Raw genomic sequence first — 17,901 nt, forward strand, 5'->3', positions numbered from 1 at the left:
CTTTCATTACATATGGATTTTTAACTTCCCTCCCTCCTTCCTTCACCACTATTCATCTTCTTTCTGTTCTTAAAATTTTATCGAGTCCTTGGAAAGTTAGTGGATCCCGGACACTGTGTGGGAGAGGATGGAGGTGCAGATGTTGGTCTGGGTGACTGAGAAGGGTACGTGTGTCAGCCCCAGAGGTAGGTGAAGGAGTGTGTGTGAGAACGAGGGTGTGCAGGTGTGTACGTGCATGCTGTGATTGTGAATTGAGGGGTCCAGGTGGGAGAGTGAGGGTAGGTGATGGTGAAGGATGGTGGGTGAGGGAGTCTGGAAAGTGGAGTGAGGTAGAGTGTGGGTCCCGGTGTGACTGTGATTCCTGGGGGCACACGTGTGTGAGGCCTGAGATCCAGGGCGGACGAAGGTGACTCATGGGGGTGAGTGTAGCAGGGTGTGTGCGTGCAGGTGTACGTGTGTGATTGTGAAGGTCGGATGCTGGTGCGGAGTAAGCAGGTGAGAATGAGTGTGCGTGTGTGTGTGCGCGCGCGGGTCGCGTGTGAACGTGCAAGAGTGAGCACGTGAGAGGATGGAGGCCGAGGGAGCGTGGCAGTGTGTGCGCGTGAAAGTGGTGTCGGCTGGGGGCGGGGACCGGGCGCGCGCGCGCACGGCGGGACGTGGGCGGGGGGCGCGTGGCCGGGTGGGCGCGCGTGGGGGGCGCGCGGCGCGGGCCGGGGGCGGGGACACTGCGGCGGCGGCGGCGGCGGCGGCGCGGACACAGCCGGCCGCCCCCCGTGGCAGGCGCGGTGCTGGGCGAGCGGGCGCGGCGCGTAGCTCGGGCCCATGGTGCGCCCGTGTCCGTCGGTCGGGCCGCGCGGGCGGCTCCGCGCGTGGCCCGGCGCTCGCGAGCTCGCCCCCTCGCTGCGGGCCCGGCCCGCCCGCTGCCGCCGCCTCCTCCCCCGGGGCGGCGCGGCGCCGGCGGGCGGTGGCGCGGAGGCCGGACCGGGCGGCGGCCCAGGCGGCGCGGGGGGCACGGCGGCCAAGGCGGGCGGCGCGGGCGACATGACGGACAACATCCCGCTGCAGCCGGTGCGCCAGAAGAAGCGGATGGACAGCAGGCCCCGCGGCGGGTGAGCGGGACCCGGGGCTGGCAGCCCTCCTTTGTCCGCGCGCGGCCGGAGCCTGGCGCTCGGGCGGGGCGGGCCGGGCCTGACAGGTTGGCCGGCGCCATGAGCCGGTGGCCGGGCCTGGGAGGCCGGCGGGCGGGCGGGGAGAGAATTCGGCTCAGCTCCAGCCCCCGCCCGGGCCCCCGGCACGATCGCGTCCCTTTCGGGCCCAAGCGCCCGGCTGCCTAGCACCGATGCCCCCCTTCCTTTCGAAACCCCTGGAAGCCGGGCCTGCCCAGCGCTGTTTACACGCGCGTGGAATTGGGATCAGCCTTGCCTCTTAACCATTTTGTTTCCTGATTACTCCTTGTCGTTGTAATTCCGATTTGGTTAGTTTCAAACCTTGCTCTGCGCGTGGAGTCCTCCGAAGCCCGGGTATGCTCAGTTTGTTTGTCGGGGGAGGCATGGCTTCCTCCGCAGACCCGCCGGGGGGGTCCCCATCAGTGCCTCCGGGTCCCAGCCCCCAGATGGCCGCCTTCCCCTCCCGGCCCCGGCTGGACCCGAACTAGTAGCCGCAGGAGGGCGAGAAGGGCTCCTACTGGTCGACAGGAGACCCCCCCCCCTCCACGGTTCCCCACAGTTTGAGGGAAGGAGCCCCCTGGCAGGCGTAGGGGTTGCCACCTGCTGTGCCTTCCCGCATTGGCAGGCCCCTGGACAGCCTGGTGAGGGTTTCCCTCACTTGGAGAGAGAGGACGGGCGGATGTTTTGCGCCCTGCCGTCTTCCTATTCGGAGGATGGCAGTGACCTGTTGAGGTTTTAAGGGTCTGTGGCATCGCCTGCGACAGAGTTAGCTGGGGGGAAGGTTGAGGGGAGCTGGTTAAAATGCAGATTCCCCGGCCCCGCCCAGACCCGCCGATCAGTTCTTGGGGGTGGGACCTGGAAATGTGCATTTTCCGAGGCTGCCCAGGTGAGGCTGTTGTCGGGTGAAGGCTGAGAACCGCAGCTGGGCGGGGCCGGGCCTCTCGGACCGGCCCTTCCCTTTGGCGTCCTGTTCTCTCTGGGCCTTTCCCTGTGGCGGCCGCTGTTTGCGGCGTCGGTTACTTGATGGAGGGGGTGAGGAGGGTGAACAAGTAGGCTGGCTTCACCAGGTGTCTGTCGAATTAAGAAAAAAGAGGAATGATGCCAGCTGCCATTTTGTGAGGTCTTTGTCCCTGTCTTCTTAAAGTCTTCCTTGAATCCCCCGGTGAGGAGGCCCCATTGATAGAATACAGAGGAGGAAGCGAGCCCAGCGAGGTCGAGGGCTGCTGGGAAGATGCTGCAAAGTGCAGATTGCGCTCAGGCTCTCTGACCCCAGAGACCGACAGCCCTCCACCCCTTCCTTCACTGTTCGCGCGCGTTTTAATCCTGACCACTCAAGGCTAAAGAACGATGACAATTCACTTGAGCCCTATGCCTGGTATAGTGCCTGATGTAATATACACCCTCAGTAAATTTTTTTTTCTCAGTAAGTGTTTTAACGAATTAATATGATCAATGGACTCGAAGATCCTCTAGTTATTAATTTGTGCCAAAAACAATTATAAAATGCCTACTGTGTGTGGGGGGGCTGTCAGGTGACTGGGGTGCATATACGAATTAAACAAGCCCTGACCACAGGTGCGGGCCTCCTGACCCTGCATTGGAATCACCTGGGCAGCTTAAACAATTACCATCCCTGCCCCATTTTAGACCTTTGAAATAAGAGTCTTGGGTGGGACCTGGCTATAAGCTCTCCTGATGATTTTAATGCACTGGCATAGTTGAGAACCTCTGATTCAGTGCATGAGAGAAAAATGCAAATTATTATTTAAAAGTGATGATTACCATGATAGAAATATGCACCGTTGATACAGGGGCCCAGAGGAAGTGGTGCTGACAGTTGGAAAAAAAAAAAAAAAATTTCTGTTTGTTATTGACATGGAAGATCACTCCTCCTTTAGAATTTGCTACTTTGGAACTAATTGATTTCCTAAACAGTGACATGGATTCAAATTCAAATCATGTATCTGGAATTCCAGGTATTTGCATATATGTTCTAGTATTTAATCTGCATTTTTAGGAGTAGCCTTGTCAAGTTGGGGGTCTTGGTGTTGGGAAACACTTTTGGAAGCACAGAGAGATGGAAAGGCTTCCTGTAGTTTAAGACGGGGGGCCGGGGCGGGGGGAGGTAAAGGAATAAGAAATATATTTGTGATGGGTCAGACTCTTTGCTGGGCACTTGAGATAAATGGCTGTGTTTAAATCCTCATAACAACTGTGTGAAATTTTGGAGTTAGTTTCTTCATTTTATAGACAGGGAAACTAAGATTCAGTGATGCTAAATAATTTGTTGGAGGTCATAGGGATACTCAGTGTGAGGAGGTGGATCAACTCTTTTTACCTAATGGCTCAAAGCTGTAGGATGGTTGGGGGATTTTGTGGTTAAAAAACCAAAAACATAGGTGCCACAGGTCCCAGGAGACAGAGTATAATTAATGCTGGGGTCACTCAGCATATGTTGCCAAGACATGCAATTTATTTGCTGGAGGAATCCCATAGACCCAGAGCTCTTTTCTCTCTTGAGAAAGTTACCACATCCTGATGTTGAGAAAACTATTACAGTGGTTTTGTTAGGACACAAGGCATTTGCCTCACATTGCTGGAAACCATTTTTCTGACATCATGTGCTTTCCTTCTGGCTAAATGAAGTTCTCCTCTTGGTGAAACACAAGAGATTGGTTGGGAGCGTGGGCGTAGGATTGGAGAGCTGGGTGCAAGCCTGGGTTTTGCCACTCACTAGCTGTGTGACTTGGGGAAATTACTTTACCTTTCTGGGTCTCATTTTTTCATCTGTAAAGTGGGAGTAACAGTAATTATGTATCCCTCCTAGGATTGTTTTGAGACTTAATCCATGTTAAGTTTGGAACACTAAGTGCTTAGTACATCCTGGGTCTTTACTAGGACAGATAGCGATAATTAGGTCTTTGTGTAAGGTTTGCTTTGGGGGATCTCCAGAACGCTCCTTTGAGAGGAAGGACCTTTGATGGTAGCAAGTAAAGAAATATTATTGACTTCATTTCTCCTTCCTGATCAAATCCAGGAAATGATTAACTACATAAACTATTCCATCCAGGTATGTAGACGCCCTGGTGTGATAGATATTGTCGAAAGCAGCTCTGGCAGAACTGAGACTTTGCCTTCTCTTAGTCATAATTTGGGGTTTTGTGGCCTAAGTGGACAAGGATGCTTTGATTTTTGACGTATTTGGACTTGGGGCATTAGGAGGTTTTGGCTATGAACTGGGTTAAGAAAGAGCTGACTATTTAGGTACAGAGTCTATTTCAGCTTTTTTTTATAAGTAACTTTATTGAAGTATAATTTACATCACATAAAATACATCCACTGTTAATGTACAACTCACTAATTTTTCTCAAGTAGATTTATAGAGTTTGTGCAGCCGTCCCCACAATCCAGTTTTTGAACATTTCCATCAGTCCCAAAAGTTCCCTCGTGCGTGTTTGCAGTTCATGCCAGGCTGTCACTGATCTGCTTTCTGTTTTAATAGGTTTGCCCTTTCTGGAAATTTCATATAAATGGAATCATAAAATATGTTGTCTTTGTATCTGCCTTTTTTCACTTAGCATATTTTTTTTAATTTTAATTTTTAATTTTTTTATACAATTTTTAAAGGTTACTTTCCATTTACAGTTATTACAAAATATTGGTTATATTCCCTGTGTTGTACAGTATATCCCTGAGCTCATCTCACACCCGATAGTCTGTCCCTTTTGCTCCCCAGCCCCTATTTAGCACCCCCCGCCCCCCACTGGTAACAACTCGTCTTGTTCTCCATGTCTGTGAGACTGCTTCTTTTTTGTTAGCACAATGGCTTTAAAGTTCCTTTTTATTGCTTAATAGAATTCCATTGTGTAGATATACCATATTTTGTTTATCTGTTCACCAAGATGGACATTTGGATTATTTCCAGTATTTGGCTATTGTAAATAACACTGCTAAGAACATTCAAGTCTTTGTGTAGACATATGCTTTTATTTCTCTTGTCTACTGTGAGTTGTTTTTTGTTCTTTTTTTTTTTGGTGCGTTGGGTTTTTGTTGCTGCGCTTGGGCTTTCTCTAGTTGCAGGGAGCGGGGGCTACTCTTTGTTGTGGTGCGTGGGCTTCTCTTGTTGCGGAGCACAGGCTCTAGGTGCGCAGGCTTCAGTAGTTGTGGCACGTGGGCTCAGTAGTTGTGGCTCGCGGGCTCTAGAGCGCAGGCTCAGTAGTTGTGGCGCATGGGCTTAGTTGCTCCGCAGCATGTGGGATCTTCCCGGACCAGGGCTCGAACCTGTGTCCCCTGCATTGGCAGGTGGATTCTTAACCACTGCGCCACCAGGGAAGTCCAGCAGGTGGATTCTTAACTACCGTGCCACCAGGGAAGTCCCAGACCACTGTCTTTTCCCTCCTGTGCCTCAGTTTCCTCTTCTGTAAAGTGGCGACATAGTAAGAGCCCATGTGGTCGGGCATAATATATGCAGAGTGGATGTGAGCCCTCAGAGAACGTCAGAAATTGTTCTTTGCACAGCCTGGAAGGGGGACGAAGCCTCATGCGGACTCTTGCACTGGGTAACACGATCTCCTTCTCTTTCTAGAACTTTGTAGAGAGTCTGGTTGAGTAAGAACTCTGGCCGGAAAATGGCCACAGAGGACTTGACTCTGCCAGAAGCTCTCTCAGACCTCAAATGACTAAATCTGTAGTGGCAGGGCTGCTGCAGGCCACATGCTCCTTTGCAGAGGTGCTCATGCCATGCCAGGATGAGGGTGCATCAGTGATGTGAATTCACTGTTGATGTGGGCTAAGAACAGTGCCCGCGTGGGGAGTTCTTTATACAGATGTGTTTATTCAGTGGGAAGTTCTGAACTTTTTATTGAAGCTGTCACTTCTGATTTGTGATGGTAAAATGCCTGTCTCTGTTGACATCATGGAGGGTAGTATTAGGTATACAGTACAGTTGATTCTCATTACTTGCAGTAGTTCTGTTCTGTGAAGTCCCTGCCAGCCCTGAATTAGCGAACAGTGAACCACAGCTCCTAGGGGGAAATATAGGGTTAGGTTCCTGTGAGCCTCTTGTTACAACATTTCAGTCAACTGATCAGTAGAGAACCTTGTGTTAGGTGTATTTCTGTTGAAAGACATGGTGTTTAAATACATTGTTGATTCATTAACATTGAGCTCATGACCAACAGCACTGCAGCTCATGCCTTGAAGGAAGCTTATATGTAACACATGTATTTTTCTCCGTGAGGCACATCACAGGCTTCTTGCTCTTAGGCACGCTGACAGTGCTGGGACCATTTTAAACGGTGAAATAGACAACTAAAAGCACAGAAATGCAGGACACATGGCACTAAACAGGCCATGAAGAGGACACTTGTGTACAGTATGAGAGCGGAGACGAGAAGGCAGATCCTCGCCCCGTTCAGCCTCAGCTGGGAATGTGTGTGGGTGACTCGGATTGTTTTTTCCACGCTGAGCATGTCTGTGAATGACCACGAGAGTGCTGTGAGCATTGATTTTTGAGGTTACGAATTTTAGGCAGTAGGTGAATTGGCAAAAACAAATATCACAAATCAGAAGGATGGGCTGTATGTAGGGGTGCGTGTGTTTTCAGCGTCTTTCTGTTGACACAGTGGACGTGGTATTAGGTATGCCGTCCTAATACCTAATATTAGGTATTAATATTGGGGGGTGGGGTGTGTTTGGGGGAGTCTATGGGAGATTGTGCTGGTGAATGAAATCCACAGACCCCAGCCCTTCCCCTCTCTGTGATGGAGTGGAGAGTTGTGTTAACAGCTCTCTGCTCCCTTGGATGAGAACAGTCAGAGCAGGCATTGGTAGCGGCCCATCAGGAAGTGCTCTGTGCGTCCTCTGCCAGCCCAGCTGCACTTGTGCCATCCATTTCCTGTTACAGAATCCCTGCCTTGGTCCCTCCCCTGTGCTGACCAAACCCGGACCAGGTGCTCCCTGCCCATGCCAGGCACAGGCAGTGACACCGGATGTGAAATTACAAACCCAGGTGGAGATGCCGAAGGGTAGAGCGTGGATACAGGCGCCACGCTTGCCGGGGCTTCCCTGAGGAAGGCCAGTGAGCCACCTGGGTGCCAGTCCCTAAGGAAGCAGGGTGGCCATTTGACCTTGACCTCGGCCACCCATGCAACAAGTAGAAAGGAGGAGGCGGGGTGTCGAATGATCCGTCTTTGGACTTTGGGCTGTTACTTCTCAGAACAGAAGTTTCTTTTAATATCTCTACCCAGATGCACGTGATGAAAGTCATTAACTAGGGCTGGCCAGACTTGATGGCCACCTTTGGGAATGGACATGAAGTGCCTCGAGCTTCCCTCCTAAAAGCGAGTGGACTTTGGTTTAATTTAGAAAGAAAAAGACTCATCGTTACATATTTTTCCATGACTTTTACCTAAAGAGATAGAATGGTGCTGATTGTTTTTAAAGCTAGCGTCTTTTATTTATGTGACTTTGAAAGATTGATTTAGGTATTCAGAGCTTGGCCTGTGGGAAGCATCAGCAGAGATCACTTTAGGTGGCTCGTGGCCAAACATTGAAAGGTTAGCAAATATGTTTATAGTTCCTTCTGTTTGTGCCAAGTGATACTTGTTTTCTCTTTGTAGTAGTGACAGGAAGTTTTCTTTTAGAATACATTTCAGTAAAAAACACAGAGTTGATTTAAAAGTATGAAGTCAGTAATAGTTCGGTAGGTTTGTAGACGTGCCCACGTCATGCCTGACATTTAGGAAGTGGTGGCCTGTGCTAATAACATGGTGCTGTTGGTCTAAAAATATAATGTTGTTGTTACAAAGGGGAAAGAAAAAGGATAAGCTGGTTGTGCTAATAGATTAAAAATTCTTTTTTAAAAAAAATTATTTTATTGAAGTATAGTTGATTTGCAATGTTGTGTTAGTTTCTGCTGTATAGCAAAGTGAGTCAGTTATGCATATATATATTCTTTTCCATTATGATTTATTACAGAATATCGAACATAGTTCCCTGTGCTATATAGTAGGACCTTGTTGTTTATCCATTCTATATATAATAGTTTGCATCTGCTAATCCCAAACTCCTACTCCATCCCTTGCCCACCCCACCTACCCCTGAGCAACCACAAGTCTGTTCTCTATGTCTGTGAGTCTGTTTCTGTTTCATGGATAAGTTCATGTAGGTCATGTTTTAGATTCCACATAGAAGCAATGTCATATGATATTTGTCTTTCTCTGTCTAACTTATTCACTTAGTATGATAATCTCTAGGTCCATTCATGTTGCTGTAAATGGCATTATTTCATTCTTTTTTATGGCTGCATAGTATCATTGTGTACATGTACCACATCTTCTTTATCCCCTCATCTGTTGATGGGCGTTTAGATTGCTTCCGTGTCTTGGCTATTGTAAATAGTGCTGCTGTGAACATTGGGGTGCATGTATCTTTTCGAATTATGGTTTTGTCCGGATATATGGCCCGGGAGTGGGATTGCTGGATCACATGGTAGTTCTATTTTTAGTGTTTTGAGGAACCTCCATACTGTTCTCCATAGTGGCTGCACCAACTTACATTCCCACCAACAGTGTAGGAGGGTTCCTTTTTCTCCACACCTTCTCGGCATTTGTTATTTGTAGACTTAAAAATTCTTTTTATTTTGCCAAGTCGTCCATGAAAAACATGATTTTTAAACGATGGTTAGTTTACCTAGTTCATCTGGGGCCTTAACGTTGCTTTAATCATTGTCTAAAGTTTGAGAGGTTTGTGGGAGAGGACAGTTGGAAGGGGCCCCGTGGAAAGAAAGGCTTCTTGTGTGAATTGGAAAGCTGGGTGGGCTGGAGACTATTGCCTTCTTCCAGTTAGATCTCTGTGGCATTTGCCCAGTGCCAGGGAAGAGCCTGCTGGCTGCCCTCCCTGAGGAAGAAGAGGCCTATGGAGGGAACGGGGCCTGGTAGGCTCTCCCTCTCTTCGCTGGGCCATCTGCTGTGACACAAGATGAGGTAGGGTTTGGCCAGTTTAGACCTCAGGGATCCTCAGCCTCAGCACTATTGATATTTTCGGTTTGACAGTTCTCTGCCTTGGGAGCCTGTCCTGTGCACTGTAGGATGTTGGGCAGCATCCCTGGCCTCCACCCTCTAGATGCCAGTGGCACCCTCCTCCCAACTGTGACAACCAAAACTGTCTCCAGACATTGCCGTGTCCCCCGGGGGGTGGGAGGAGTAGGAGTGGGCAGAATCGCAGCTGTTAGGAACCCCTGGATGAGTGGAATGCGTACACTCTATGAAAAGCCATACCCGTTACTGTCCTTAAGGTGACTCATCCTGTCTTTAAAAAAACAAAAAGAAAGAATGAAAAAAGAAAAACCTGTTGGGCAAGAAATTCACGTTTGGATTGTGTTCTTAACTCTGAGCTCAGCTTCTCATTTAGCAACTAAGGAAGTCTTGAGCTGTTGGAAGAAAGCATTTGGAAAGTGTCATGGGCTGACGTGTGTCCCTCTCCAAATTTACATGTTGAGGTCCTAACCCAGCACCTTTGAAAGTGACTGTATTTGGAGACGGGGCCTTTAAAGAGATGATTAAATTAAAACGAGGCCATTATGGTGAGCCCTTAACTAATCTGAGTGGTGTTCTAAGAAGAGGAGATTAGGACACGAAGAGAGATACCAGGGGTGAGAGGAAAGCCCATGAGGACACAGGGAGAAGGTGGCCGTCTGCAAGAGGGGCCTCAGAAGGTAACAAATCTGCTGACACCTTGATCTTGGAGTTTCCAGACTCCAGAGCTATAAGAAAATAAATTTCCACTGTTTAAGCCCCCCGACCTGTGATATTTTCTTATGGCAGCCTGAGCAGGCTAATATAGGAAGCATCGCGTGGTTATTTCGGTAGGTGAGGAATCTCTCGGTGTTCTTGGTAAACCTTTATTTTAAACTGATGATGAGTTCTTTAGTGCTTTCCTTTAGACAGTCCAGTCTCAAGAGTTCTCCGTAAGCAAAGAGTTCTCCGTGTTGCCAAGTCATGTCCACTAGAGCTGAATGCCACCCCCCAGCCCCCTGCAACCTAAAACACATGCCACATGCTCCATAAGGGGGAGGTGCTGTCCCCAGATGTTTCCTTTTGCTTAAAGAGTTTACAGTGGTCACATTTCCAGGTTGTGCTTTGGATGGTTGGCTTGTTAGTTCTTGTCACTTGGATTGTGCTAGATTAATTTGATGAGAATTCTAATAGTTGCTACCCCCTATTGTGTGCTGAATAGGTGCCCAGTGCTCTTCTAAGAGTTTTACGTGGATCATCCCATTTCATCCTGCTGACAGCCCTACTTTACAGGTGACAAACTGAAGAACGGTTTTGGTTTAGAAAACTTAAAAGCTCATTTGAGTTTTTTTAAAAGGCTCATTTTAATTTGAATTTATGCAGCAAATTGTATTTTGTAACCTGTCTCTATGCCCTTTCCTATTTGAGTTTTTTTGTAATGGCCATTTGGAGGAGGTGATTTTTGTTGAGGGAAGAGGAATTGGGGATTTGTGAGCCTTCAGTGATTTGGCAGTAAATATGTGTGTACTCCATTGTTCCTGGTAGAAGCAGAGAGCAGAAATGATGTGACAGAGGAAAATTCTAGAAACTTCAAATTATCCCAGTCACTGTAAATCCATCAGAAGCATAGTATCTGTTTTCAGAGTTAGTTTCCATATTGATCCTTAGTACTTTAAATTCACTCTCTCTGTAGGAGAGACATTCATGCTAATGGGGGGGGAGTGCAGAACATCTATTTCTAAAATGTGTGTACTCACCCTGTAAAAGGAAGTGATTTGAATCTGAATACTTTTTAGCTTTTATACAGTCAGTCCCCATGAAAGTGCAAAGAAAATTTAAAACTGAAGAACCTCCCCCGCCCGCATCCTCTCCTCTCTTTTTTCTGTTCTCCAGATTAAAGGCAATTAGAGGCTCTCATACAAGGAATGACCCAATTGTGTCCGGGTAAATCAAAGGACTAGGTAGTAAATAGATAAGACCACTTGTCCCACCTCGCAGGGTTTTTTTTCCTAAATAAGCTGCTTAAAAAACTATGCATATATACACATCCATACATATATATACACACACAGGAAAGTGCACACATCATAAACGCACAGCCTGATGAATTTTCATGAAGTGAACACACTCCTGTAACTGGCAGCAGATAAACAGGCTATATGACCTCAGAAGCCTCCTCTTGCCTCCTTCCTCCCCTGCCTCGATATATATCCTGACTTCTAACAGATTGGCTGGGCCTGTTTTTGACCTTTAAGTAAATGCAATCATGTAGCAGGTACTCACTCATGCCTGTTAATTCTCGCTCCATGTTTTGTTCATAGGGGTTGACCGTGTTGCATGTTTATTGTAGTTTGTTCACTTCTGTCGGCCATATGAAGTCAGTGTACGAATAAGTCATCGATCCTTGAACAATGAGGGAGGGGGTTAGGGGTGTCGACCCCCAACCAGTCAAAAATCCAAGTACTGGTACTGCTATCTTTGCCTCAAAAACAAAGGAATTGATAAATGACTCACCCAAAAGCAGAAGCTCAAACAGTTTGAATAGAATCGGGACTCAAGCCCTAGTTCTTTTCATTTTACATATTGTGATCTCTAATCAAACACAAACTTTTCCCCGAGCTTAGTTAACTTAAAGATCTGTAAAATGAAAATACAGGTACTTTATTTATTGAGAAAAATCCACATATAAGTAAGTGCACTGGTGCAGTTCAGACCCCTGTTGTCCCAGGGTCAGCTGTATATCGTGACCCCTCTATCGCATCTCTTCCTGATGGACAAGTGGGACGTTTCCAGCTTGAGGTCTCATGAATGGTGCTGCTGTGGACCTCCCTGAGCTTATCTTGAGGACATGTATTATGTGGCTTTGTTGGGCCCTTGGGGATATTTGTGTTTAGCTTTAGTAGAAATTGATAGTTTTCCAAATTGTACGAATTTGTGCTTCTCCACCCGGGAAAGTGCCAGATGCTCCACATCCTCGTCCACACTTGGTATTTGTCATTTTTCATTTTAGCCATCCTCATGGGAGCATAGTAGTATCACAAGAAATGCATTTTAAAAAAATATTTATTTGAGAGAGGCTTCGTTTTCTTGCTCTGAAGTCAAGTTTTAGACGTATAGGATAGCCACATCATGGTAACCCTGAACCTAAACGTGGCAAAATGGTCACATCACAGCGGCCTTGCCTTTCAGACCAAGTACTCTCTTTTTAGTTTTACTTTGATTTTATTTTGCCTCATGATAACTTTGCACCATAAGCTCACACTAGCTCAAAGATTGCAGTCTCTGTCCTAACACAAATCCTTGTTTCTACCTTGATTCCTGCCAGTATATTCTGCAGCTTGATCTTTCTTTCCTTTTCTTTTTTTTTTTTTTTTTTGCATTTCTTATTTTTGATATTTTTTAATTGAGGTAACATTGGGTTGTAGCATTATGTAAGTTTCATGTGACCCACATTATATTTCTATTTCTGCATACATTACAACCAAACACCCTCTTCTTGAGTAGTTTTCATCATAAGGGAAACAGTAAAAAAGTATAAAATTTACTTTCTTTTAATTGTAAAGTGAGTGCATGTGTATTAAAAATTGGAGAACAGAGAAAACTCATGAATGAGTTACTGGTGTAACTTTCCCTTCAAAGGCAGCCACAGTTAACACAAACCTTTTAGCGTATGCTCTTTTCTTCCTGTCTTGTTTCCGTGTGTACATTGTTTGATGAATTATAACCATGTAGCACATGTGTTTTTATTTCCTACTTTTTTTTTTCATTCAGCATTTTAATGTAAGGCTTTTTTTGTATCATGATGTGCTTTGTAAATGACACTTTAAGTGGCAACATATTATTTCTTTGAGGAGACACCTTTAATTTACATAACCAGGGCCCTGTATTTTTACAAGTTGATTCTTATTGTCACTTTATAAATAATGTATTCATTCTGAACGCTGGCCCTGCAAAGCAGAGGCACGCCAAAGACACACAAAGGGAAAGTTGAGGGAGGCCCAGGCCTGGGTTATGGTGATCTCATATTTGCTACTTGGCTGGAGATGCTCTCGTTTCAGTCCTCACTGCCTCCCTGCTGCTTCCTGCTGCATCACTGAGATTTCTTGTGTTTCCAGGCTGTTGCCTTAACTGGGGCTGAGCCTTTGTCAGTCACTAACATCCCCTGAGCAGCACTGGGCTGTTCTGTGCCCAGTGATGGAACTAGGGGCCTGGGGGACCAGGGCTTGTACAGTCAAGCCGGAGACAGCTGCTGTGGCCCTGGAGGTACCTGACCCACTCAGAGCCCTCCCCAGCTCTGGGGCCCACATGGGACTTTTTTTTTTTTTCTGGCTGCATTGGGTCTTCATTGCTGCATGGGGGCTTTCTCTAGTTGCAGCGCTTCATTGTGGTGCACGGGCTTCTCATTGCGGAGCACAGGCTCTAGGCGCGCGGGCTTCAGTAGTTGTGGCGCACGGGCTTAGTTGCTCTGTGGCATGTGGGATCTTCCCGGACCAGGGATCGAACCCATGTCCCCTGCATTGGCAGGTGGATTCTTAACCACTGCGCCACCAGGGAAGCCCCCCACACGGGACTTTTAAACACTAGCATTTTATTTTTTCTAGTATAAAAGTAATAATTTCTGTTAAAGAAAACTAGTGATTTCTCTTAGAGAAAGGTTAAAGATGCAGTAGCCAGAATTTAAAGCCCGACTTCCTATTAACATTTAGGTATGTTTCCTTCTGATGTATAATTTTATCAGATGGCTATTAGGTGACATTATTTTCGTTGGTGTTTGCTGTTAGAAATTAGAACTTAGTCTATAGAGGCTATCTTTCTTCTTCTTTTTTTTAAAGCCATGCCATGCAGCATGTGGGATCTTAGCTCCCTGACCAGGATGGAACCCGCACCCCCTGCAGTGGAAGTGCGAAGTCTTAACCACTGGACCACCAGGGAAGTCCCTAGAGGCTATCTTGATGCATGAATTTTTGCTACATCTTGGACAATTAATTTCTGGAAGGGCTCTGCCATTTTACACCCCATGAAAGCCAGAATGGCCCTTGTTCCAGGGTCAGGATAATTTTGCCTTTTGCCTTTTGCCTAGCGCATACCCCCGAGACTGGGAAAGTTTAAAAAAAAGAGAGAGAAAGAAGTAAAAACACATGCTTTCCTTTCTCTGTCGACCACAAATCAGGCTTCCTGATTATTAATGTGTGAGCCAGGTGGAGCTGGAGGGCAGAAGGGGCCTGTGGTCGATTGAGGACAGGCTTGCTCCGTGGCAACGCTCTGTGGATGGACTGGGGAACTGAACACCTCGCGGTGGTGTGTGTTTGGTGGTCATGAGAGATAACGGAGTCTGCAAGCATACAGTAAATGTTTGTTGAACGAATAAAAGACTTTCTAGATCCAGTTTCTCGTGACAAAGCTGTGTGTAGACAACAGGGCCAAGGGCATGTCTGCTTCCTTGCAGAGGAGGGTGAGGGTTGTAGTGGGGTCGTTGGAGCCCAGGGTCGCGTTCCCCTGCAGCAGCATCGTTAGGAGAGGTGTGAAGTGCTCCCTGTGAGGTCCCTGCCACGCCTGAGCCGCCCTCGGACCAGCCCCTCAGCCCCTCTACCACCTGTTTCCAGAGGTAAACTCCTCCCAAGCGACAGGTGTTGTAAGTTCTGGCGTCTTACAGGTGTCCTTGGAAACATCCCCCATGGCCTTCCCGGGGCTGTCTCAGTGCCAAAGCCACGCCCGGTGCGGCAGCTCCTCGGCTGGGCTGCAGCCCAGGTCTCCAGAGGAGCTCGGATGGAGCCAAGTCCGGGAAGGAGGAGGGTTCCTGGTGGAGGGGCTGGCTCCCCGCAGCCTGGCTTGGCTGCTGAGGACCTTGAGGGTCTGAGAGCCTGGATTCAAACACGGCTGCCTCTGTCCACATTGGGCGCCTCCTGTCACTGGCTGTATGACCTTGGGCGAGTGAGTCCAGCTCTCTGAACATGGGTGTGATGACAGTGCTCAGGGGGTGTGAGGACTGAATGAGCTGATGTGTGTCAGGTGCTTAGATCCCAAGCGTGTGGCCCCTGGGAAGTACAGTAGCAGTGATAGCCGTTGTCAAGGATGACAGTGGGGTGGAGGGAGGAGCCATGCGGGCCTGGGCGGTGGCACTGGGGACCCTCCGTGTGTCCTGCTGTGTCTGTCATTGGGTTCCTCCCTAGGTGGTTGTCTGAACAATTCAGAGGTGGCTCTTGGAGTCTGCTGTAGTGTGAGGTCTTCAGGCGCCGGTTAAGAGCGATGGCTCTTGGGTCCACCTGCTGGACCCACAGCTGACTCTGCCCCCCACCAGCTGCAGGACTCTCGGTGCGGGAGGGGGAGGATGAGAGCGCCCACGGAGTGGAGCTGAGGATCCAGGGAAGTAATGCACATTGACAGCCGGCACACACTGAGCGCTTTATAGATGTTCTTGCTTATTGTTCTGGTATCTGGGGCATTGCCTTCCATGTCATCATGTAGTTCTGTTCAGTTCTCCGGCATTTCGTGGGCTGCTGCTGGGTGCTGCCACACCAGACCTCTTCTAGAACCCGTGAGCAGATGGCCTAGCGAAAGTGTCCACGTGTGAGTAGGGTCCCTGCATGCTGGGTGCCTGGGGCGTGTGAAGGGATCCACGCAGAGCGACTGAGCACCTGCTGTATACCAGGCCTGGGGTGGGAGGCGAGCAGCATCTGGTCTCTGACCCACAGGCTTGTGGCTGAGATTTGAGGCTGCGGACTGAGAGCTGCATGCTGTTTGGGCAGCAGTGTGGGTTTTTTTCGGTTTTTGTTTTGGTTTTTGTTTTAAATTTAAAAAGTTTAATCACAAGGTCACATAGTTTAGTGTTGTGTTTTTTTAAATAAATTTATTTGTTTTTGGCTGCATCGGGTCTTCGTTGCTGTGTGCGGGCTTTCTCTAGTTGTGGTGAGCGAGGGCTACTCTTCATTGCGGTGTGTGGGCTTCTCACTGTGGTGGCTTCTCTTGTTGCAGAGCACGGGCCCTAGGCGCGCGGGCTTCAGTAGTTGTGGCACTCAGGCTCAGTAGTTGTGTCTCACAGGCTTAGTTGCTCCACGGCATGTGGGATTCTCCCCGACCAGGGCTCGAACCCGTGTCCCCTGCATTGGCAGGCGGATTCTTAACCACTGTGCCACCAGGGAAGTCCCAGTTCAGTGTTAAAAGGTACAGAAGTGTGTACATTGCAAGCTCAGTCTCCCTCCCACCGGCTCTGTTCACCTACCCTATGCCCCTCCCCAGGCAACCACTCATCAATTTCTTCAGTGTCGTTCCGGAGAAACTTTAACCATCTACCAAAAAAAGTGCAAGTATTTTATATCTATCTATCTAGACAAACATGCATAGATGTTTCCCTTTTTTATTCAATTGTTAGTACACCTTACGCACTACAACCTGTTTTTTTCACTTAACAATACACTCCGGGCTTGTTCCATATCAGGACATAAAAAGCTTCTTTATTCCTTTAAATTTTTTTTTTTAAAGTGGCTTAATAGGATTCCATTGAATAGATGTACTTTAACCAGTTTACTACAGGTAAGGTTTAGGTTATTTCTAGTTTGCTGTTACTAGCAATGTTATGGTGAATGGTCTTTATACCCATTTTGGAACATATGGAATATCTCGAAGGGGAATGGTTGGGTCAAAATGAATGTCCATTTGTAATTTTGATAGCTGTCGCCAGGTTGCCCTCCCTCAAGGTGACACTGATTTAGGCCCCTCCCAGCAGTGAAGGTGCCTGTTTGGCCATCCTGACCAAGCACAGGTGTTGTTAGGCTCTTTGATCTTCGTCATCGTGCTAAGTAAAAAAATTCTCTCTCAGTGTGGTTTTAGTTTTGCCTAGTACTTTAAAATTGAATCAGTTGCCAACATTTAAAAACTGAGTGTTTGCATCTCGGAATCTATGTTTTGTCTTTGTCTTGAAGAATTGGATGGTCTGCTGTGCTGGGCTTATGTAGAATTGTATCCTGGTAGGAGCTGGGGGCAGCTACTTCCTTCCCATGGGATCTGGTCTCCTCAGTGTGCCCCACCCCACTGGATCCTTTGTTTATTTTTGTTCATTTATTGTTTTCTGTTACTTGCTGGGCTTCTGTAGATTTGAGTTTGCCAGTCCTGGTCTAGAGAGAAACAGGTGAGTAAGTCTAAGGGAGAACAGAGCTGCTTCCTCTTCTCTTCGGGAATAACAGAGTTGGGTTTTGAAGGATAAGTAGAAGTTGGGTGATGGGCTTGCCTGAGCAAGTCTGGTGTGGATGAGTCTTGCACAGGGCTTGGGAGTTGGAGAAAAGTGAAACAGCCAGGGAAGAACCAAAAGTGCAGAGTTCTGGAGCTCACCTGCCTTGGCTGCAATCGGTGGCTTGACTGTGAGGACCTGGGATGAAAAGGTACCAGGGGTGAATTTGAGTTCATAATTATTGAATCGTGGGGTTGGATGCAGTGTGAGAGGTGTCATGTGCTCTGAGCAGAAAGAGACCAATAGGGGAAGACTTAAGGCACGAGAAATAGGGAGAGGCGACAGTTTCCATCATCCGTGACTGCCCCCTACCCCAGAGAACCAGAGTTAACAGTTTGTGTGTGTGTGTATTTGTTTCCTAGTATTTTTTCCCATGCATATATCAGCATATATTATTTTTATTAAAATATAGCACAATAAATTGCTTATCTTTTGCTTGTTTTTTTCCTTCCGCTTTATCACTTGGATCTTGTCCTGCCAGTGTGTGTGTCTCTAC

General features: G+C 47.7%; 1 protein-coding gene across 1 annotated transcript in view; it reads left to right on the forward strand.

The window, feature by feature from the left end:
• Window positions 1–967: 967 nt before the first annotated feature.
• The window catches only part of ATP9A (ATPase phospholipid transporting 9A (putative)), a 134,405-nt gene continuing 117,471 nt past the window's right edge, over window positions 968–17,901 (forward strand). The window contains exon 1 of the mRNA XM_061209403.1: window positions 968–1,109. Coding sequence (XP_061065386.1) covers window positions 1,042–1,109 — 68 coding nt within the window. The 5' untranslated portion in view covers window positions 968–1,041. The remainder of the gene's footprint in view (window positions 1,110–17,901) is intronic.

Source organism: Eubalaena glacialis, chromosome 13 (assembly GCF_028564815.1).
Source record: "Eubalaena glacialis isolate mEubGla1 chromosome 13, mEubGla1.1.hap2.+ XY, whole genome shotgun sequence".
In the NCBI taxonomy this organism is placed as follows: domain Eukaryota; kingdom Metazoa; phylum Chordata; class Mammalia; order Artiodactyla; family Balaenidae; genus Eubalaena; species Eubalaena glacialis.